General features: G+C 40.1%; 2 protein-coding genes across 3 annotated transcripts in view; one reads left to right on the forward strand and one right to left on the reverse strand.

The window, feature by feature from the left end:
- LOC139957315 (pumilio homolog 3-like) overlaps positions 1 to 3,013 on the forward strand; it is a 32,086-nt gene extending 29,073 nt beyond the window's left edge. Inside the window, exons 17-18 of one of the 2 annotated variants that reach the window (XR_011789471.1) lie at positions 1,813 to 2,414; positions 2,538 to 3,013. Coding sequence is in view for 1 of the 2 variants with exons in the window: in XM_071955274.1 (XP_071811375.1) it covers positions 1,813 to 1,933 (121 nt within the window). In the remaining variant the exon portion in view is untranslated. Of the gene's footprint in view, positions 1 to 1,812 lie in introns of both variants that reach the window. The other variant, XM_071955274.1, reaches the window with a different exon arrangement.
- Positions 2,336 to 22,317, reverse strand: LOC139957336 (lysosomal aspartic protease-like). The gene is made up of 9 exons (XM_071955276.1): positions 21,667 to 22,317; positions 10,567 to 10,711; positions 9,755 to 9,878; positions 9,278 to 9,399; positions 7,070 to 7,269; positions 6,322 to 6,447; positions 5,167 to 5,311; positions 4,468 to 4,566; positions 2,336 to 3,430 (listed from the first exon to the last, which is right to left on the reverse strand). Exons 1-9 carry the CDS (start codon positions 21,723 to 21,725, stop codon positions 3,269 to 3,271), a joined length of 1,182 nt encoding a protein of 393 aa, XP_071811377.1. The 5' UTR covers positions 21,726 to 22,317; the 3' UTR covers positions 2,336 to 3,268.
- Positions 22,318 to 24,815: the final 2,498 nt, after the last annotated feature.

Genomic DNA, 24,815 nt, shown 5'->3' on the forward strand with positions numbered 1-24,815 from the left:
CTGCCAGTCTGTGTCTCTACATGACTATAGTACAATGTACTGCCAGCCTGTGTCTGTACATGACTATAGTACAATGTACTGCCAGTCTGTGACTACATGACTATAGTACAATGTACTGCCAGTCTGTGTCTCTACATGACTATAGTACAATGTACTGCCAGTCTGTGTCTGTACATGACTATAGTACAATGTACTGCCAGTCTGTGTCTGTACATGACTATAGTACAATGTACTGCCAGTCTGTGACTACATTACTATAGTACAATGCAGGGGTGGCGATTTGTTTCAAATATTGGGGGGGGACATTTGCTTGGGTGCAGGCGCGTAGCAACTTTCATCCCCAAAATACTATCAAAGCGGAGCACCACCATTGGTTGGTGCCCAGCGTACAAGAAAATTTCTGGTTTTGATAGCCCCCAGATCACCGGAAATGGCACTTCTCAGGCTTGAAAATGACCAACCAGATGTACACTTTTGCCTGAGAAGTTTTTCCCAATAGTTTTTTTCCATCCATAACCTTTATCAAGATTGTCACCAATCACATATCATGTTGGACCTCATCGCATCTCCTGTGGATCATTGCTTTTGTAGGTAATTCTACGTAACGCCCCACGATACCGGACAGCCCCACTTTTCAAGGTTTTAAGCCCAATATTTGTTCAGAATTTGAATAATAAATTCACTTCAAAACATACCCATAATGTTGCACAAAATTTTATGTAATGGACAACCAATATAGAAAAACCCTCTTCAACCCCTAACAGACCGGTCAAAATTGCACAAGTAGAGGGAAGTATGATGAAGAATGTTGGTCAGGGAATTTTCGAAAAATTCAGACACAGTTAATTTATTGGTACACAAATATTAAAACCTCTTATAACGGCTACTATAAAACTTCGATAACATAAAAAAGACAAAAAATATGCTCAAGGGGGGGGGGTCTCCCCCTTCTAACCCTTGGCTACGCACCTGCGGTTAGAAATTTTGTAGGAAACAGGCCAAATGGAAACCAAGTGAACCTGTATCGATGTGGATCATGGTATGGGGGTGATGTGAGAGACAGGGCTAGTGCGAGTGATCAGCCTGGCAGCAGAGTTTTGAATGCATTGCAGTTTAGCCAGTTGACTATCAGGGAGATCAAAGAGCACACTATTGCAGTAATCCAAGCATGATGTAATAAAAGCATGGACAAGTCGCTCAGTAGTTTGATTGTTCAAAAAACGACAAATTTTACCCATCTTATGAAGAGCGAGAAATGCAGCCTGGCAGATATTATTTACATGACACTCCATGTTCAGATTTTTGTCAAATATGACTCCTAAGTTACGAACACGTGAAACAGGTGCAATCGAGGCATGTGCAACTCTAACAAGTGGGATAGGAGTGGCAGATCTCATATGTATGATTGCACGTACTTACACTCATACAAAAGAGATGTACAGACATTATGATAATAATCATGAGTGACAACATGCTGGTCACAGGTCACAGAAACGACCACGAAGAGTAATTTACCTCATGCAGCATGTGTTGGATGAAGTTTTAGCCACCGCCAAATATGATTTGGATAAATAATCTCACGCATTATTTTCTATTTATAGCCACAAAAAAAAAACTATGCCACCAGATATTGGGGGGATATTAGATACTATATCCCCCCACCTAAAATATTGGGGGGGACATGTCCCCCCCGTCCCCCCATGATCGCCGCCCATGGCACAATGTACTGCCAGTCTGTGACTACATGGCTATAGTACAATGTACTGCCAGTATGTGTCTGTACATAATTCTATTTGTTTTTTTACTTCCCAGCCTCTATGAGAATGGTTCAGATGCAGCTAAGGAACAAGTCAAAATGGCAATTGATCTGAAACTTCTGGAGAAAAAAGACTCCAAAGGAGCTAAAGCTCTTCTTGAAAAATTGAAAGAGTGAAAACTGGACATGCTGATTAAGATGTGATGGCTGGACCAGGTGAAGGGTCAAGATGACTGTTGCCATGGAGACCTCACAAGACTTGCAATTAAGCAGGTTTATGTATTGTTTTGTGCATCTCATATATTATAACTATGGTGTGATTTCATCTAATTGAGTTTCCTAATGAGAAGTTATTTCCTAGGCATTTATAATCTTTTTGCCCTACACACCATTTTTAATCTTGATTCTTTGGGGCCAATATCACAGATTTCATATTAATTTTGTTAACTGGCAATGTATAGGGCTGGGCTGAAAATATTTGTCGTAGACTCATCATTCACTCTCAGCAGACAACTAGGAATGGATTCAGTTGAGAATTAAACTAAATACAAAGATATATCAGTGAGGCCAGTAATATAGATAAATAGAAACATGCCCCCCCCCCCCTAGTAAGATGGATGTCCCATGTGGGGCATATCAGAATCATATGAAGTGATAGGTTAAATCCTTAGTAAATACAATCAGTGAGGCCAGTAATATAGATAAATAGAAACATGCCCCCCCCCCCCCCAATAAGATGGATGTCCCATGTGGGGCATATCAGAATCATATGAAGTGATAGGTTAAATACTTAGTAAATACAAAGAGATACCAGTGATTCCACTAACTATAGATAAATAGAAACATGCCCCCCCCCCCTAGTAAGATGGATGTCCCATGTGGGGCATATCAGAATCATATGAAGTGATAGGTTAAATTCACAGTAAATACAAAGAAATGTCAATAAATACCGAAACATGTCAGTTGTTTTATTCCTGCAATCCTGCAGTTAACTCTGCTCACCCACATTGCCGTTGTGTATTGAAGGGTATGCTTTACCTACTTAATAGTAGTACACAAGCTTCAGTTTGAATACATAGCTATGATTATCTAATTTATAATCAGTCATACTGAATGGGGTGCTCAATGAAACCATTAGTATCTGGTTTATTCTTGTACAATTAATCATTTTGATGTTAATTGATATGCAGACAGTTTGCATAGACTGGAACCACTCAGACTCTGATTTAACAAATAATAATGTTATTGAATATAAAACAGTTTCTTGGTCTTTATGTTTCCTTGACATTTCTGGTGACGTATCTTCAATGAGTCTCTTTCTTGTGTTTAGCGTATGTTTTCAGCTGCAAAGCTTTATAAACACTTAGGCAGCTGTGAGGTGCTATGTCCACTGGTATGCTACATAATATAAACACCATCTTGACATGTGCTTGGTGTCATATATAGGTAAGATAACCTTCAAGCACCAGTAAATATGAAGGTTCTAATCCTGTTAAACTGAACTAGGTACATCTACCTAGCTTTGGCAAATCCAATGCGGTTATTTTCGAAGTCAAATTCTGTGTAATAAGTCCTAATAAAGACATCACCAAAGATCCAGAGAGGCCCATCAGGTGGTGGGATATCATAGGCAGCAAACCCGCTGAGGCAAATCTTCAATCCATTGACTGACTCCTAAACATTTGATAATTGAAAATCAGTTATGTTATAGCAAAGAAAGAATCAAATTTATTGATTGCTTAAAAGAAAAGGTAGAAGAACAAACTATAGGTCCAGTGTCAGCCATTGATCAGCTGGTAGGTAGATAGACTTGTAGATACACAGCTAAATAGAGTGTTACACAGCTAAATAGAGTGTTACACCTCTATGTAGAATTTACACTGCTGAGTAGAGTGTTACACAGCTAAGTACAGTGTTACATCGCTAAGTAGAGTGTTACCCAGCTAAATAGAGTGTTACACAGCTAAATAGAGTGTTACACCTCTATGTAGAATTTATACTGCTAAGTAGAGTGTTACACAGCTAAGTACAGTGTTACATCGCTAAGTAGAGTGTTACCCAGCTAAACAGAGTGTTACACCTCTATGTAGAATTTACACTGCTAAGTAGAGTGTTAAACAGCTAAGTACAGTGTTACATCGCTAAGTAGAGTGTTACCCAGCTAAATAGAGTGTTACACAGCTAAATAGAGTGTTACACCTCTATGTAGAACTTACACTGCTAAGAAGAGTGTTACTCAGCTAAGTACAGTGTTACATCGCTAAGTGGAGTGTAATACAGCTTACTAGAATGTTACACGCTAAGTTGAGTGTTACCCCGCTAAGTTGAGTGTTACCCCACTAAGTGGAGTGTTACATCGCTAAGTAGAGTGTTACCCTAGTAGAGTTTTACCCCACTCAGTAGAGTGTTACACTGCTAAGTAGAGTGTTACACTGCTAAGTGGAGTGTCACACTGCTAAGTGGAGTGTTACACCGCTAAGTGGAGCGTTACACCACTAAGTGGAGCGTTACACTGCTAAGTGGAGTGTTACACTGCTAAGTAGAGTGTTAAACCTCTTAGTAGAGTGTTACACTGCTAAGTAGAGTGTTACACTGCTAAGTAGAGTGTTACACTGCTAAGAAGAGTTGCACTGAAACTATTCTCCCACTCCTTATTCCTCTATTTTCATCATACTACACATTTCTGTAATAAGAATAATAAAACACTGTACCTGAAGAACATAGTCCTTTGGACTCAAGACAAAATGTGTAGAACTGATTAAAAGGTACACAGAGGGGAGAGAATCCACCAGACTGCAGTTAAAGAAGTACTGGAAAAAAATAGAAGAATTCATTGATGTGTTATTTTGCTAACCCCTAAAACAGCTAACACACATTTCAGGGTTTCTATTACACAGATACCACCTGATTTAATGTCATGTTTGACTATTATTAGACACATACGATGTGGCTCGCAAGTATATTTAATCAATTTGTCGATCCAGGAAAGGACGGGTTGGGTGTGGTTAATGCTCAGAATGAACATAATTCTGCATTGTTTTATCAAAGCTAATCTTTTAGTCTTTTTACTGGCTTGCTGATGGTATCTTTGCTCTTATGAGAAAATTGCAAAGCCCCTGGGTGTCCATGACAATATCTCTACTGATTAAACCTTATTGCATAAGATGGGAAGTATAGCAGAACCCACTTCTCCACTAGTGTACCTGTGGGCCTAAAACCTAGATCTCCACTTATTGAACCTTATTGCATAAGATGGGGAGTATAGCAGACCCCACTTCTCCACTAATGTACCTGTGGGCCTAAAACCTAGGTCATGCCACTTATGTAAACAAATAGTCAAAGCTGAATCTACCCATTTATATGCAATGCATTTGGCTGTGTCAGTTGTGGGGTGAGTAATGAAGTTGTACCTGGCCAAGTTCTTGGTGTGCTCCTAGTTGCTTGTTTAGTTTGGTTATATCTTCACTTGGTCCTGTTAGGTAGGACGTACCAGTATCCATGACAGCTACACAGCCTCCAGAACAAAAGTGGGAATTTCCTCCCTCCACATGGACACTGTGAAATATAATGTTGCCAAAACATATAAAGCTGTTCAAAGTTTGTAAAAGAGCAGGTTATACAGAACCGAGAAAGACGTGAGATATTAAAATAATCTTAGAAGGACCACAGTCATATCCCACCTTCCCAACTACCAGCCTATCTCTATCAATGTCTCACAGGATAAATTCAAGCCCTAAACCTTAGATCACAAACCGATCAAGAGTAATTAGCTGTAGCCTGTGTGCAACGTGATCAAATACCAGTTATAGGAGATGTCTGTCTACCTAACGACCACTTCCACATCAAGGGTTAGGAGATGTCTACCTAACTAACAGTAACCTCTTTAGGAGATGTCTGCATAACTAACGACCACTTACACATCAAGGGTTAGGAGATGTCTGTCTAATTAACAGAAACCTTTTTAGGAGATGTCTGCCTAACTAACAGTTACCTCTTTAAGAGATGTCTGCCTACCTAACGACCACTTACACATCAAGGGTTAGGAGATGTCTGTCTAACTAACAGTAACCTCTTTAGGAGATGTCTGCCTAACTAACAGTAACCTCTTTAGGAGATGTCTGCCTACCTAACGACCACTTACATATCAAGGGTTAGGAGATGTCTGCCTAACTAACAGTAACCTCTTTAGGAGATGTCTGCCTAACTAACGACCACTTCCTCATCAAGGGTAAACACTTTAACACACAGTAAACACAGCCGAAACACTTTACATAAGTTATTTCCCTCTGTTCCCCGCCACAACATCAACACAAACACAAGGTAGTTTAACCACCATTACAAAGTTCCTCTCTTAAATATATCTCACGCCTAGTGTTCAGAAGATGACGCACGCTGTGTAGGACATCAAGGGAGGATGAACACGGATAACTCACAGGGACTTTTCACTGTACACTCTGTATCCATGTATACACAAATGTCACAATACCCATCAAGGGTAAACTACCATGTACCTGTGTAGGACATACACAAAGGCCATGCACCCATGCCTACCACAGATCACTTACCCATCCAATGTAAATTGCCAGAAACCTTTCTTGGAGACGTCCACATAGGTAAAGTTACCTTTGTAGTACCGAGGATCCGATCCACCAAGAACTAACTCCCCACCCTCTGTAGAGCCATTCTCATACCTAATGATAACCGAATTTAAAGATAATATGCAGCATAACACCCAATACACAACAACGATGTTATAATTTGCTTCCATAGAAGTAACATATATAATATAGGACGAAGGTTACTTTATTATAATAAAGGATACCATATTATGACAGGATATCAACATCGTGACGAAATATCCATCGACCGGTGGGATATCCACACCTTTCAAAGGGACCTCGACACTGTTAAGGGAATTACATCTCGTGGCAGAATGACTCTAACGTGACATGATGGTCACAAGACATCACTTTAATAAAGAGGCCCTTCATTCTTTCTTTTATTTTATGTTTTTGCTGAGTACTAATACAAACATACACCATTTAATGTTTGTTACTTTTACTGTTATACATACATGTGTGTAGGGTAAACAAGGTATCATCGTAAATTAAGGTAAAAGTATTAATTTCAGTCATTCATTTCAGTCACAAAATTATATGGACTAGTCAACGACGGTTTTCTCCCCTTCTGTAATTACTACATTCCAGTTTATCTTACGTAGCACTAAACGATAATTTAATGAGCAAAACAAGTTTCGATCTGGTGAGTGATCAGACTTTTATTAACATAATAGAAACAGAGTCGGTTCTTTACCTGCTCAAGTAGAATGAAAATACTGGTTTATCAACCAGACCCTGTAGCAGCATATTGGTGAACACGGGTGTAACTCCAAGGTGAGCGAATTCCGGGTAGGCCATCCCTAGGATACCGTCATATGTAGCAGTAACAAACAGCTCGCCAGGTTCCGAAATAGCTTCAGCAAATGTTTGGTTCGTTACCTTCAACTCTCCTACCTTCAAAAGATACCGTACATGTAACCATTGTATCAGGCGTGATTAAACATAACTGTTGTTAACCAGTTATAGCTATTTCTACTCAGTGGCGTCACCAGACTTTTCAGTCTGGGGGGCACAGGGGGGGCACCAGCATTTGATGGGGGCACTTAGGTGGATACGGATCGCCGTCCTGGGGGAGGGGTCTAAGGGGAGGGGGTGGACAATTTTCGCATACGGAGGATGGGCTAGATGCAAAATGGTGCCTCATTTGATGCTAAATTCGATCTGAAGATATCTCCAGAAATTGCTATTTTTGAGGTAATGATTTTAACAACGCGCAGCATTTTGCAGAGGATATGAACCATTCTACTAATTCATCATTTCTACCCATTTCCCATATTCAGTCTGCCCATTCTTGCTAGTCAAATACTACTCAAAGGAGGATCACGTTTCATGCTCAAACAAGTTTCCAGTGCAGTAAATATACGTTTCGCGCAGTCAACTAAGCGTATGTGCGTTCCCCCAAAGTGATATTGTGTACAACCTATAAGCTATGCTTAATGAAATACATATTTCGCACACGTTATGTTACTAAGCCCATTGTATGCCATGTGGTCAGAACACTAGGATAGGCCTACCCCACATTATAGTAGGATAGGCCTTCCCCACATTAATAGTAATTCTTGTTTCTATCTCTGTGACCGTCTGTGCGAGGTATTTGTGTACATCTATGAGTTTTAATGACGTGTAATTAAAGTATTACGGGCAGTTACGGTAGATTTTGTAATATTTCTAACCTGTTATGAATAATATGTCGTAGGCCTCGTATTTTAAAAATTTCAGGGGCTTCTTGTTTAATTTAATACATTTGGGACACGTGTCAATCGGGGACGAAACATTGGAATCGGGGACTTCTGGCCACCTTAGCCTATAATTAACATATAGTGAAGCTCGATCCTTGATTCGTCATACTTTGAGTGTACAAATAATATACGATATATATAGATATATAGCCTATATACGGTACCAAGGCATCAATCGTCATAAATTACATGAAACATGTCGCACATGCAGAAAGCTCATGTCAAAGTTGCTTAATGTATTTGCAAATGACAACTATTCTTGGACGCTTTTATCTTCTTTGTAACAAGCATCTGACTCCTCCACTTACATAACTGGGCTATATGTATTGAAACGTTGATCAAACATCGTTTTATTTGGTTCCAGTATAGTATATTTATACGGTGCTTTATCGCAAGGCAAAATTGATAGCGACGTGGCATACTTTTCTCGCCAAAAAGTACCTTGTCAAATTTTGGGTTTAATTAGGCCTATAGAATGCAGGGCCACTCGATGATTCTGTCTCAGTCTCACCCAGTACTTATGTGAGTAAAAATGTCAAAGTCCAAGTTCTTTCTTTTTGAGTGGATGCTTGGATGCTTGGATGCGGGATCAAAAATTTCCTAACTCCTTTCCTAGTACTTCCGTGGCGGAGTCAAAATGAAATACGTGATGGAATTTAGAGGGCGTCATATATGTACGGATACCTTTTAAGAACGACACACTATTCATGTGGAATATCTTCGTACATGTGGGACTTTCAGTATTTGAAATACGTGATGGTATATAGGGAAACTTTCTAAGTCCATTCCTAGTACTCCGACTTTTCGAAAATTTTCTTAAGTCCTTTCCTAGTACTTCCGTGGTGGATGCGCGGATGCGCAGATGCGGAGTCAAAATAAAATATGTGATGGAATTTTAGAGGGCGTCATACATGTACGGACATGTACAGACACACCACGCATCCGCGCATCCGGATGCTGGGAAGAGTTAATGAATGGCCCTGTAATCTATAATTGTTCAAAATTTTGTATTAAGAAGTGCGCATTTATTATTTCAAAAGTTCCCTTCGGTTGAAGAAATGTAATTAAACACGTGCTTTGTTTATAAAATAACTAAACTAATGAAGGAATATAATATATTGGAAGTAGCTATAAACCAACGATACTGAATTGGGTTTACATACTCTTACTGTATCGGTACTTAGGAAACCAGTTATCTTTGCGGATGTACGGTACTGTATCTCAATGTTGGTGCCATTAGCATAGTAACCTGAAGAAGCGCTGGAGTTGTATCTTCTGTGGCTTTCTGAGATCAAGTAGGTAAACATGAAGATTAAAAAATATCCAAGTTAGCAATGGAGTACATGTGAATGACATAGAGATTGATAATTAATTGAGAAGGTATAATCGGTACTTTAGTCAATTTTCAGAACGTATATAAAAACATCACTGATAGAGTGACTCAGTTCTAGTCTCCTTGTTTGTATACTGCAGACGGAAAGTCTACGTCAGTGTATCCAAACAATATCTCAACTCTTGTTGTCCATTTTGTGGATCCAAATTATCTATACCTTTGTGTATCAGCCACAAATGCAATACTGTGCAGAAGTAGTGTGCGGTGAAACGCGAGTACTAATCGCTATATACCAATGGCTACTCACTGCATGCTGAATCCCAAGTGAAGCACTTGGAGGATGGTACAACCAAATTAGAGGATGCCGTATCAAACAGGATCAGAAAATCTTGTGGAGGACTTCCAATACTAATATGACCGTAATATTCAGTCTGATGAAGGAAGCACAACAAACAAAGCTTTGATATGAACAGAGTAGATGTAGGATTTATTTACTACTTCAGTCAATGTAAGGACCATACCTTCGTACTGATTCCCTCACCGATCACACACTTATCCCCTCACTAATCCCATATCGATTCCCTCACTGATCCCATACCGATTCCCTCACTGATCCTACATTAATTCCTACTTGATCGCACTCTGATTCCCTAAATTATCCCATATTGAGTCCCTCATTGATTGACACTGATTCCTTCAATGTTCCCATATTAATTCCCTCATTGATCCCATATCGGTTCCCTCACTGATCCCATACTGAATTCCTCATTGATCCCATATCCATTCCCTTATTGATCCCATATCGCTTCCGTCATTGATCCCATACTGGATCCCATCTTGATTTCGAAACAAATCAGCATCATAGCCTACATTTTGCATACATTTGCATACATTTGCATTTGTATGGAAGTATTAGCTTTGGCAAAGTGGATGGATTAATGACAACTATAAACATATTATTAACTGGGTTTGTTTGAAACTAAATGAATCGTTCTTTCCTTCCTTCTAATATCTGATAAAACGTCTTGTCAATTATTTGTATCTCTTATAACTCTTAACTAAGCTAATGAAGGTCTCAATGCCTGGTATTACAAACAGTTAAATCAATGAGAATCTTACATCAAGATGGTTACTGAGAGGAACAGGAACTGGTGAATATAGGTTGTCAGCTCTGTGATCCAAGGACTTGTTACTCAGCCTCTTGTTAGCACTCAAAGTGGAAATAAGCTGCTTCCGTATGTGTCCAGTATGAGTCAACGGTACCCTATTACAAGAAAGAAAGTTAAGCATCACAGCTGCATTAATGATGTAAGTTGAGCATCACAACTGCACTAATGTTATAAGTTGAGCACCACAGCTTCACTAATGTTATAATTTGAGCATCACAACTTCACTAATGTTATAATATGAGCAACACAGCTGCACTAAAGTTGTAACATGTGCATCACAACTGAACTAATGTTCTAACATGTGCACCAAAACTGAACTAATGTTCTAACATGTGCATCATAGCTGCACTAATGTTATTACATGTGCACCACAACTGAACTTATTTTCTAACATTTGCATCACAGCTGCACTAATGTTCTAACATGTGCACCACAACTGAACTTATGTTCTAACATGTGCATCACAACTGAACTAATGTGCATCACAACTGAACTTGTTCTAACATGTGCATCACAGCTGCACTAATGTTCTAACATGGGCATCCCAACTGAACTTATGTTCTAACATGTGCACCACAACTGAACTTATGTTCTAACATGGGCATCACAACTGAACTTATGTTCTAACATGTGCGTCACAGCTGCACTAATGTCATAACATGTGCACTACAACTGAACTTATGTTCTTACATGTGCATCACAACTGAACTTATGTTCTAACATGGGCATCACAGCTGCACTAATGTTAGAAGTTGTGCATCATAATTCCAATGTAATTATAAGCAGACACATGTGGTGTATGGTGGTTTATCTATGAGCAAAAATTAAAGTTGTGCAATCAAAAATACTTTATATATTATTAATTTAAAAGAATACTAGAACAATGTATGGTATTTGAACAATTCCATGGGCACAGACTAAGATATTGTAAAAGTTTGGTTAGACTTTCATGGAAGGCTATTCAAATGAATACAAATCCAAATTTGAGTAGAAATATTCTGAAATTTGAGAAATAGTTGAATCTTTGAGATAAGTTGTCGAACTTCAAGTTTGTTATTAAATAAAATAGTGTGTTTGAGATATAAAGTGGTCGTAAAGTGGAAAACATAGTCAGATTTTGTAAAAGGCAGTGTTTCAAATCTATATTTCAAGAGAATTTCGAAGGAAGTAGAAAAATCGTCGAAATTTAGTATAAAATAATCGATATTATCAGATAATAGTCGAAACTTTGTTATAAAAATTTGACACTTCGAGAACGCAGTCGAAACATCGAGCAAACGGTCGAAATCTTAAAGAAACAGTTCGAGATAATATAGTCCAAATTTTGCAATAAAGATATGGTTTTTGATGTACCATCTGAGCATGCAATGCAGAGTCAACAAAATTAGTTTTTCCGGCGAACCAGTTTTGATAGCCTGCGAACCTACCCTCTCTGCACTCAGTTTAGAGAGCCCATGAACCCCTCACCACGTCACCCACCCCACTCAGTTTAGATCGCATGCGAACCCCCATCTGCACTCAATTGAGATAGCATGTGAAATCACCCCAAGCCCACACACCCCAATTAGCTGAAATGATTACCTTTCCAGTGGCACACTTCCATACTGTAAGCTTTCACTGTGTTTGCAATACTGACCGGTGTGAAGTTAGATACTTATTCCCCGTTCCTCGTTCGACATTCGTGAATGAGTAACTGCTACCGATTCAGTTACGTATTCGACAATGGTATCGACGTAACACCTCTGGCAAGACAAAAGCTTTCTTACAAGATGTTCAACATATGGTCGTGGAAAGAGGTTTATCTATGGCCCATGGGTCATATGAACTCTAATAACTATGTAGAAGGGTACCATAATGCATCTTGCCCGGTCCAAATAGTTTTTGACCAACTAAAATGACCAGTACTTCATCAGCTCTTAAATTAATGTAAAAAACTTACTTTAGGCCCTAATCAAGACTAGCACGCCTTGGACCACCTTACCAATGGGTCATATGAATTCTTAACACATTGTAGAAGGATACCATAATGCGTCTTGCCCGGTCCAAAGAGTGCTTGACCAATTCAAATGACCATTAAATCAACATTTTTTTTAAATAAATGTAACGGGAACTGAAATAAAAACATTTGGGCCCTAATCAAATCCAGCACGCTTTGGACCGCCCAACCAATGAGTCATGGGAAGTCTGAGGACCTTGTAGAAGGGTTACATAATGCGTCTTGCCCGGTCCAAAGAGTGCTTGACCAATTTAAATGACCATTAAATCATTACTTCTTTAATGAGTGTAACGGGACCACGAAAAAGCTTTGGGCCCTAATCCATGCAGCACGCCTTGGACCACCTAACCAATGGGTAACATGTACTCTAAGGACATTGTAGAAGAGTACCGTAATGCGTCTTGCCCGGTCCAAAGAGTGCTTGACCAATTTAAATGACCACTAAATCATTACTTCTTTAATGAGTGTAATTGGACCATGAAAAAGCTTTGGGCCCTAATCCATGCAGCACGCTTTGGACCACCTAACCAATGGGTAACATGTACTCTAAGGACTTTGTAAAAGAGTACCATAATGCGTCTTGCCCGGTCCAAAGCGTGCTTGACCAATTAAACTGACCATTAAATCATTACTTCATCATCGAGTGTAACGGGACCACGAAAAAGCTTTGGGCCCTAATCCATGCAGCACGCTTTGGACCACCAAACCGATGGTTAACATGAACTCTAAGGACATTGTAGAAGAGTACCATAATGCGTCTTGCCCGGTCCAAAGCGTGCTTGACCAATTAAACTGACCATTAAATCGTTACTTCATCATCGAGTGTAACGGGACCACGAAAAAGCTTTGGGCCCTAATCCATGCAGCACGCTTTGGACCACCAAACCGATGGTTAACATGAACTCTAAGGACATTGTAGAAGAGTACCATAACGCGTCTTGCCCGGTCCAAAGCGTGCTTGACCAATTAAACTGACCATTAAATCGTTACTTCATCATCGAGTGTAACGGGACCACGAAAAAGCTTTGGGCCCTAATCCATGCAGCACGCTTTGGACCACCAAACCGATGGTTAACATGAACTCTAAGGACATTGTAGAAGAGTACCATAACGCGTCTTGTCCGGTCCAAAGCGTGCTTGACCAATTAAACTGACCATTAAATCGTTACTTCATCATCGAGTGTAACGGGACCACGAAAAAGCTTTGGGCCCTAATCCATGCAGCACGCTTTGGACCACCAAACCGATGGTTAACATGAAATCTAAGGACATTGTAGAAAAGTACCATAACGCGTCTTGCCCGGTCCAAAGCGTGCTTGACCAATTAAACTGACCATTAAATCGTTACTTCATCATCGAGTGTAACGGGACCACGAAAAAGCTTTGGGCCCTAATCCATGCAGCACGCTTTGGACCACCAAACCGATGGTTAACATGAACTCTAAGGACATTGTAGAAGAGTACCATAATGCGTCTTGCCCGGTCCAAAGCGTGCTTGACCAATTAAACTGACCATTAAATCATTACTTCATCATCGAGTGTAACGGGACCACGAAAAAGCTTTGGGCCCTAATCCATGCATCACGCTTTGGACCACCAAACCGATGGTTAACATGAACTCTAAGGACATTGTAGAAGAGTACCATAATGCGTCTTGCCCGGTCCAAAGCGTGCTTGACCAATTAAACTGACCATTAAATCATTACTTCATCATCGAGTGTAACCGGACCACGAAAAAGCTTTGGGCCCTAATCCATGCAGCACGCTTTGGACCACCAAACCGATGGTTAACATGAACTCTAAGGACATTGTAGAAGAGTACCATAATGCGTCTTGCCCGGTCCAAAGCGTGCTTGACCAATTAAACTGACCATTAAATCATTACTTCATCATCGAGTGTAACGGGACCACGAAAAAGCTTTGGGCCCTAATCCATGCAGCACGCTTTGGACCACCAAACCGATGGTTAACATGAACTCTAAGGACATTGTAGAAGAGTACCATAATGCGTCTTGCCCGGTCCAAAGCGTGCTTGACCAATTAAACTGACCATTAAATCATTACTTCATCATCGAGTGTAACGGGACCACGAAAAAGCTTTGGGCCCTAATCCATGCAGCCCGCTTTGGACCACCTAACCAATGGGTAACATTAACTCTAAGGACATTGTAGAAGAGTACCATAATGCGTCTTGCCCGGTCCAAAGAGTGCTTGACCAATTTAAATGACCACTAAATCATTACTACATCATCGAGTGTAACGGGACCACGAAAAAACTTTGGGCCCTAATCCATGCAGCACGCTTGGATCACCAAAGCGATGGTCAACATGAACTCTAAGGACATTGTAGAAGAGTACCATAATGCGTCTTGCCCGGTCCAAAGTGTGCTTGACCAATTTAAACGACCATTAAATCATCACTTCGTTAATGAATGTAAATGGACCTGCAAAAATCTTTAGGCCCCAGTCAAGACCAGCACGCCTTGGACCACCTAACCAATAGGTCACAGGAAGTCCAAGAACATTGTAGAACGGTACCATGATGCGTCTTGCCCGGTCAAAAGAGTGCTTGACCAATTTAAATGACCACTAAATCATTACTTCGTTAATGAATGTTAATGGACCTGCAAAAATGTTTAGGCCCCAGTCAAGACCATCACGCCTCGGACCACCCAACCAATTGGTCATATGAATTCTAAGGACATTGTTGAAGAGTTCCACAATGCGTCTTACCCGGTCCAAGGAGTATTTGACCAATACAAACGACTAATGCACAATCATTATCCAGTACATTCATCAATATCTTCTTTTTGGAATTTCAACTCTACGTCTGTACCAGTGTGGTGATACAAAACAAAAGCAACACCTTTGGCTCGCAAGTTTAATGCTAATTGGTGCTTTACAATCATCAGCATACAAAGTTTCCTTCCCATTCCGGAGAAACACACGCGCACTCTTTTTTTTATGGGGGGGGGGGGACCTTAGCGCAACTACATTTTCAGAATGAAGTGATTTCTGTAGACTGGCAACGAACTGAAAACGTTTTTGTTTTAATTATTCGTTCATAGAACTTAATTTTATTTCTTTTATTCATTTCACCCGTCAACCCTTCACATAGTTACAGATTTAAAGAACAGAGAAGTGTTCTTGCCTCTCTTCTTGAAAGTGCTTTTGAACGCTTTAACCCCCTTCGTACATTCTGAAAGATTCCACTGCTACATTCTAGAGCTGACCATGGAGCTATAAACAGACAATCAGTCATCTCGGGTCAAGCGGAGATAAACTGACTTTAATAGTTTATTTAGCAAAATAGTCTTCAAGTGAAATAGGTCTACCCAGACATATATTTTATGCCGAAATCCCTTTCTGATTTATTTATGATCTCCATTAGCCATAGTTGGTAATGAACCATCCAAGTTACCCTATAGTGCCTTTCTATGCATTTTGATTTTATCGTGTTCCCATGCATGTGCTTGTTCTTTCTCTTAGCGATTTTTCAATAGAAAGTTTCTCTTGGAGTGTAGAAGGCAGATCCACCATAAGAAGTCTCACTGGGTTTATTCCAACTAAACATAGACCAGAGTTAGTGTGATTTTTTAGTTGATTTCCTTTCATTCAGTTCTACCTAATTATTTATTATAACGTCCATAATCTAGCCAGGGACGTCGCTAGAGGGGGGTGTGGGGTGTCTCATCCCCCCCCCCCCAATCTTGGTAAAACTGACGAAAGTTGGACAATTTTTGTACGACAGTCGGAATTTCCGACTGTCGCACTCGAATTTTTCCGACTGGCGCACTCGAATTTTCAAATATTCTTGTAGTGACCTAAAATTTTCGGTCAAAATTGACCTTGAATCAGTCATATTTGCTACGATTTCCTTGTCACAATGAGAAATTGTATGTCGCGATCTTTATACTCCACCATACAAAACTTCGTATGATTTTGAATACTCTAAAAAAATGCCTAATAGAACTTCTGCACAACATATACTATTAAAACGCTCAATGCTAATCTACGGAAGCTTAAAAATGCCATCAACATAAGAAAAACTTTGCCCCATAGGGTGAAATTTTTCTGTAAATTGTTTAGATAACAAGATAAAATGTTATCAAAAAAACAGAAAAATGTTGCATTGCTTACTTGCTTTAAATGAGTAATTGAACAATTTTGTGAAAAATGTTTAATTGAAAACTAATCAAATCTCGTCATTTAGTCATTTTTTGCTGCAAAATGTTCAATTGTTTACTTCATTCCAAAAGAACAATTGAAAAACTTTTCTGAGAAATGTTTAATTGACAACTTATCTTATCTCGTCAATTGGACATTTTTGGCAAAATGTTCAATTGTTCACTTCATTCCAATTGAGCAATTGAAAAAATTTCTGCAAAATGTTAAATTGACAACTTATCGTATAACGTCAACTCAACATTTTTCTGCAAAATGTTTAATTGTTCACATCATTCCAAATGCTCAGTTGGAATGAAGTGAACAATGTCTTTTTTATTCATGTGAGTGATAAATAGCCCCACCCCCACCGCCAAGGAAATAATATTAAGCCCGCTAGGAAAAAGCACTGTATTTTTGGGTAATTCACTATGTCGTCGAATATAATTTTCGAAAAAGAGTTTCCCCTTTGTTACATTAACATAGCTTTTTTAGTCAGTAGTCTATGTAGCTTATCAAGCAGATAACTTGTACTCAGTTGCTTACTCGCTTAACCAGAGTGATTGATAAGTTTGTAAAGTGAGGGCCAGTGGTACAAATGTACCGAGAAAAGTTTGGAACAAAAGTGCAGTCGCGAAAGATAGGGTGTCTGACTGACACTGACCGTATCGTTGACGAGTATAGTGCGGGGGGGGGGGGGGTACAAGGCAGCAGTCGGAATTTTCTGGCTCCAAAACCCATCCAGTTGGAATTTCAGCCACTAAACCCCCAATCATCATGCATTAGCTACGTCCCTGTATCTAGCTATACAAATTTTACACAAAACACATTCAATCCATTAGCAAAAGTGCTAGATTTAAGGTCAATTTCGCGTTTGTTAATTTAAGTCAAAAATACACTTTCTAATCACTTACAATTGTATTTAATGTATTAATTCTTCGGTAAATATCAATTAGGCTATATGCTGAGTCAATTATGGAAGTATAGAAGTCAAGAGAAATATTACATGCTTAATATCCACCCCCCCCCCACCCTCCCCATTTATTCTCTGATTGGATTGAAATGTACTTGCAGAAGAAAAATTTTCATGCCAAATTACTTTAATCTGGTAGAATTGATACACTTTTACCAATCTATGTGCAAAGATGTTCCATACACTATTACTCAATACTTCATAAGATAAATTTGAAGGAGCGGAATAAAGGACCATGCGTTCTGATTGTAATTGAATGATTCATTCAGGATGTTTCCTAGAAGTTTTCTCTCGTAAAAGAGCGCTTGAACATTAGGCTCAACATGAGAGTTCATATTTATCATAGCGTGATTGCTCCCTTGCGTCGAACCATTAAAATTGATAGATAACTGAAATAATCTGCAGCATGTTGACAGTTTAACTGTTTTTTTGCATTTGTATTCCCAAATGAATGAAATAACGGAATATCTTTCCTTCTACGAATGTCTCTGACCCACGTTAGGAGAGTTAAAGTGATATTGTTCAATGTTTGAACGTTACTGCATGTACCATTAATTCATGGTACTTGGTAGGCCTATATAGGGGATGGTTTATTTCTTTGTTTGTTTCTCCGGCTGTAAGCTTCATAAGCTTCATTGGGCTATCATGACAGTGCAAGCCTGCTACAAGCCTGCTACAGCCTTGCTACGGCCTTGCTACAGCCATAGAAAGATGCTGTCGCTTTATGCCATCGTGTTCAAATATCTGCCACATTGCAATTTTTCCCTTTTGATTAGGCTGAAATTTCGTAAGTGATTTGAGTAAGTTAAAGTGTCATATGCTAACATATCGATGAATTCGGAAGTCATTTAGAGGCTTTTTTAAATTGTAAAAACTTTCCGACAGAATTTGGCCATGTATATAGACATTCTGCAATTAATTGGAATGCACTTAAAACGAGATCTCTCTTTTTCATTCCTTGAGGGTCCAAAGAGCGATTTGTAATGCTACCGGTTGACACTAAACGCACGATACATAACATATGAGATGGACACTCATTTAAGAAGTGATGATGTAGTGGTCAGTTAAATTGGTCAATCACACTTTGGACCGGGCAAGACGTATTATGGTACTCTTCTACACTGTCTTAAAAAATCATATGACCCATCGGTTAGGTGGTCCAAGGCGTTCTGGTCTGGATTAGGGCCCAAAGCTTTTTCGTGGTCCCTTTTCACTCATTAAAGAAGCAATGATTTAGTGGTCATTTAAATTGGTCAAGCACGCTTTGGACCGGGCAAGACGCATTATGGTACCCTTCTACAATGTCCTTAGAGTTCATGTTAACCATCGGTTTGGTGGTCCAAAGCGTGATGCATGGATTAGGGCCCAAAGCTTTTTCGTGGTCCCGTTTCACTCATTAAAGAAGTAATGATTTAATGGTCATTTCAATTGGTCAGCACTCTTTGGACTGGGCAAGACGCATTATGGTACTCTTCTACAATGTCCTTAGAGTTCATGTTAACCATCGGTTTGGTGGTCCAAAGCGTGCTGCATGGATTAGGGCCCAAAGCTTTTTCGTGGTCCCGTTACACTCGATGATGAAGTAATGATTTAATGGTCAGTTTAATTGGTCAAGCACGCTTTGGACCGGGCAAGACGCATTATGGTTCTCTTTTACAAAGTCCTTAGAGTACATGTTACCCATTGGTTAGGTGGTCCAAAGCGTGCTGCATGGATTAGGGCCCAAAGCTTTTTCATGGTCCAATTACACTCATTAAAGAAGTAATGATTTAGTGGTCATTTAAATTGGTCAAGCACTCTTTGGACCGGGCAAGACGCATTACGGTACTCTTCTACAATGTCCTTAGAGTACATGTTAACCATCGGTTTGGTGGTCCAAAGCGTGCTGCATGGATTAGGGCCCAAAGCTTTTTCGTGGTCCCGTTACACTCGATGATGAAGTAATGATTTAATGGTCAGTTTAATTGGTCAAGCACGCTTTGGACCGGGCAAGACGCATTATGGTACTCTTCTTCAATGTCCTTAGAGTTCATGTTAACATCGGTTTGGTGGTCCAAAGCGTGCTGCATGGATTAGGGCCCAAAGCTTTTTTTGTGGTCCCGTTACCCTCATTAAAGAAGTAATTATTGAGTGGTCATTTAAATTGGTTAAGCACGCTTTGGACCGGGCAAGACGCATTATGGTACCCTTCTATAATGTCCTTAGAGTTCATGTTAGCCATCGGTTTGGTGGTCCAAAGCGAGCTGCATGGATTAGGGCCCAAAGCTTTTTCATGGTCCAATTACACTCATTATAGAAGTAATGATTTAGTGGCCATTTTATTTGGTCAAGCACGCTTTGGACCGGGCAAAACGCATTATGGTACCCTTCTACAATGTCCTTAGAGTACATGTTACCCATCTGTTTTGTGATCCAAGGCGTGCTGCATGGATTAGGGCCCAAAGCTTTTTCGTGGTCCCGTTACACTCGATGATGAAGTAATGATTTAATGGTCAGTTTAATTGGTCAAGCACGCTTTGGACCGGGCAAGACGCATTATGGTACTCTTCTTCAATGTCCTTAGAGTTCATATTAACCATCGGTTTGGTGGTCCAAAGCGTGCTGCGTGGATTAGGGCCCAAAGCTTTTCGTGGTCCCGTTACAATCTTTAACGAAGTAATGATTTAGTGGTCATTTAAATTGGTCAAGCACGCTTTGGACCGGGCAAGACGCATTATGGTACCCTTCTACATTGTCCTTAGAGTACATGTTACTGATTGGTTAGGTGGTCCAAAGCGTGCTGCATGGATTAGGGCCCAAAGCTTTTTCGTGGTCCCGTTACACTCGATGAAGAAGTAATGATTTAGTGGTCATTTAAATTGGTCAAGCACTCTTTGGACCGGGCAAGACGCATTATTTTACCCTTCTATAAGGTCCTTAGACTTCCCATGACCCATTGGTTGGGCGGTCCAAGGCGTGCTGGTTTTGATTAGGGCCCAAATGTTTTTATTTCAGTTCCCGTTACATTTAATTAAAAAAATGTTGATTTAATGGTCAGTTTAATTGGTCAAGCACTCTTTGGACCGGGCAAGACGCATTATGGTATCCTTTTACAATGTGTTAAGAATTCATATGACCCATTGGTAAGGTGGTCCAAGGCGTGCTAGTCTTGATTAGGGCCTAAAGTGATTTTTTTCTGGTCCAGTTACACTAATTTAAGAACTCATGAAGGAGTGGTCATTTCAGTTGGTCAAGAACTATTTGGACCGGGCAAGATGCATTATGGTACCCTTCCACATAGTCGTTAGAGTTCATATGACCATGGGCCATTGATAAAACCTCTTTCCACGACCAAATGTTGAACATCTTGTAAGAAGCTTTTGTACCATTGTCGAATACGTAACTGAATAGGTAGCTCAGTTACTCATTCGCGAATATCGAACGAGGAACGGAGAATAAGTATCTAACTTCACACCGGTGCAATACTGCCCTGGACATATGTAACGGTGACCAATAATATCTGAAGCCGTGTTGACCTTAGAGAGTCCAAGGCCGTTTTCCTTTAGTTGGTCAAGGGCAGTACTGTGTGCAGTGGCTTTGCATAGAAACGTAGCATAGGTGGTTGTAAATGATTTGTATGCCCTGACCGCCATGTGTTGTTATTTATGACCAGCTATACTGTAGCCATACCTTTTTCGGAAGGGTCAGGGTGGTAAGGATAATTGACCGATGCAAATAGTGGACAGAAGTACATAATTGTGTTTATAATTGATACACTCCTTGTATTATGTCTTATCATATAGGCCTACGACATGCTTAGATGCAAATGTAGAGAGGTTTGAAATTTCCATATTTTTGGCGATAACGATAACCATATGCCTGTAGACTAATCTGTTAATTGCCTACGCTAAATAGATCTGTAAGAAAATTTTACAAACCTTATCAGAGCGCTTACAACTACCGAATAACCGAGAGTGAGCAGGAGTAACTTATTCATCTTTGTTGATCTTCTGAATAACTGTCTCTTGGCTAAACACAGGAACCGTTGTATGCAATTTACGACTGGTTGTTATCTAGCTTAGCTGCTGCTGAATGCGCTAAGGCAGAAGTAAAACCGAGGGCGTGTTGTAGGTTAAAGTTGATTGTTTGACAAAACTACTGGAAATTATATCTGAAAGTCAAAACCAACTTGTTTTGTATCGCGAATATTTGTGAACGTATCTTTTGATGATTCATCATGCCTGATTGGTTCTATATAAATTTAAATCCTATATTGAAGAGGCTACGTTCTATGGTGATACCATTGATAGCTTAAAGAGAGTGAAGACTCGCGCACAAAGAAACGTCTGATGCCGGTAATCTGACCTAGTTTCGAATGAGGTGTAACAGAAGTGTTAGACACCACCATCGATCCCAGAAAATACACACACAGCTTGTTACCGTCGGTAATTAGACACTAGTGTACAGTCAATACATACAGCTACGGTAAATACCCACAACACAGTGTACATAGCAGCGATGGACATTTCATGTCCAGATAAAAGATTACAAGGCATCACGTTTCATTACTGTCTGCTTTATGTAGCGACAAGAAGAAAACATCACTTGCAAGCAACGGAAAGTTAACTATTTTTCAGAGGGCGGTTTGAGCGAGTCTTCATAGCCTTTAAACAAACATTCCAAAAGAACCCATTCCAATGAAAATGGAAATTTACAACGGGAGAGTAGAGCTTTTGAAGGAAAATAGACAGTGACTCGATCAAAGTGCTGATCTCACGGAGGATGGTAACCAATAGATTGAATGTTGGCAGGTCAACAAGAATAGACCTCTTTGCACCTCAGTAGTTATAAGATGGTGTCCACCGATTACTCCTCCACCCCCTCACTCTCACCCACCCCTCCCTCTCACCCACCCCTTCCCTCTCACCCACCCCCATTTTGCACTTTTATTTATGAGGGTTTCTGTGAAATGTTGCTGAACGCGCCAATAACGCTCCATTGAGACAGTGATGATTGGTGTTTCGATGGTTAAAGGAAGGATTATGTAAAACCATGTTCAGATAGCATCGAGCGATATTCACCTGAATGGTGACACAGAGAAGGGATTATAAACGTATATGGTGCGCCAAAGGTACCATAAGTTCTGATATCGACATATGTCCAATAAAATATGCATATACAGGCGCGTATCCAGGATTTTCTAACCCGGGGGGCGCGAATTACTATCTAAGCGGAGCGCCACCATCGGTTGGCGCGGAGCGTACAAGAAAATTTCTGGTTTTGATACCCCCCCCCCCCCAGATCACCGGAAATGGCACTTCTCGAGCTTGAAAATGACCAACCAGATGTGCACTTTTGCCTGAGAATCAAGTAATTCCCAAAAGTTTTTTTCCATCCATAACCTTTTTGAAGATTGTCACCAGTCACACATCATGTTGGACCTCATTGCATGTCCTATGGATCATTGCTTTTGTAGGTAATTCTACGTCACGGCCCACAATATCCGAAAGCCCCACTTTTCAAGGTTTTAAGCCCATTATTTGTTGAGAATTTGAAAATTCACATTTCTCGTGAATAAAATCACTTTTAAACATACCCATAATGTTGCACAAAATTCAGTCTATGGACAAGCAATATAGAAAAACCTCCTGGAACCCCTAACAGACAGGTCAAAATTGAACGAGTAGAGGAAAGTATGATGAAAAATGTTGGTCAGGAAATTTTCGAAAATTCAGACACAGTTAATTTATTGGTGTAGAAATATTAAAACCTCTTATAATGGCTATTATAAAACTTGGTTGAAGGGAATGAAAAATAACAGATATTTCCGATATCAGGTATATCGAACCGAACACTACACACATAGGCGTAGGTCCCGTAGGAGGCGGGGGCTGCAGCCCCCCCCCCCCCCCCGCAACCATTTTTTTTCGGGCACCTACTGAAAGAAAAATAAATAGCAATGAATAGCTTAAAAATGATCTCCTTGGTAATTAAAATAAAGTTCTAAGCTTGGCCGACATTACTACTGTAAAAGAGAGTTTTGACATAAATGGATCTGTATGCTTTTCCATCAACATAAGACATTTCGTTGTTCACATTAGCATCCGGCGGTATACTGTGCAACTTTCACGGACCGTTAGGTAAACGATGCCATGCAATGTAATGACCCATGCTTGCTTATATGATATTGGCATCGATATGTTGAACGCGCGCATCGCGCGTGAAAAATTTTGGCTTTTTTCGGGCAAGTCATTACAGCCCCCAAATCCAATTGGGCTCCTACGCCTTTGACTACACACAAAGACAGTTTTTGAGGCTGTTCATCGTGGAACATGCATTCAATGCTCACTGATATGATGTTATATCTGCTCTTTGCTTTACAAATTCGAACAGGCGTGTAGCGAGTAATTGCCAAGAGAGGGGCGAAGCCTGTAGGCAAACTATCTAAGCGAAGCGCCACCATGTGTTGGCGCGAAGCGTTCAATAAAAATTTTGGCCGAAAATGCCTCCCAGATCGCTGGAAATGACACTTCCCAGGCCTTGTAAGTTGCATCTAAGCATTGTCTATTTTGAAATTACTAGCGATGTCATAAAGAAAATTTGCTCGGGGGGGGGGGGCGGTCGCCCCCTTCCCGAAATGCGTCATGTTCCCCGACGACTCGGTCGAGTTCAAGACCAGCCACAGTTGGTTCCATATAGCACAATTGTACAATTGTTTAAGGCGTCCATACACACACGCGTTATGATAGACCATATATAGTATTTATATAGATACATTAGTGAGAGAGGGAAAATGGAAACGTCAAAAATGGAGTTGTCGGTGTAAGGGGTAGGGTGAGGCGCAAACCCCCTCCATAATCCTCGATCTGTCACTGGCTACCATGTGTATATAATAGGGATCATGCAGCGCTTTAACTATGACTGTTCCTCTTTCTCTTCCCGAGGTCTGGCTATCTTCTACTCCCTCCTTTTCTCCTTTTTCTCTCTTTTTTCTTTTTCTTTTCCCTTCCTTCCTCTCCTCCTTTTCTTTTTCCCCCTCCTTTTCCCTTTTTTCTTCTCTTTTTTCTCTCCTCTTTTCCTTACCCGG

This window comes from Apostichopus japonicus, chromosome 2 (assembly GCF_037975245.1).
Source record: "Apostichopus japonicus isolate 1M-3 chromosome 2, ASM3797524v1, whole genome shotgun sequence".
Classification (NCBI taxonomy): Eukaryota; Metazoa; Echinodermata; class Holothuroidea; order Aspidochirotida; family Stichopodidae; genus Apostichopus; species Apostichopus japonicus.

Bases quoted from the DNA above. Each gene is read 5' to 3' on its own strand.
- LOC139957336 (XM_071955276.1), bottom strand. From the start codon at position 21,725: ATGAATAAGTTACTCCTGCTCACTCTCGGTTATTCGGTAGTTGTAAGC. The intron at 10,712-21,666 runs GTTTGTAAAATT...TTCTTGTAATAG, and splicing joins GTTGTAAGCGCTCTGATAAG to GGTACCGTTGACTCATACTG. The intron at 4,567-5,166 runs GTACAACTTCAT...ATTTTTTTCCAG, and splicing joins CACACCAAGAACTTGGCCAG to TACTTCTTTAACTGCAGTCT.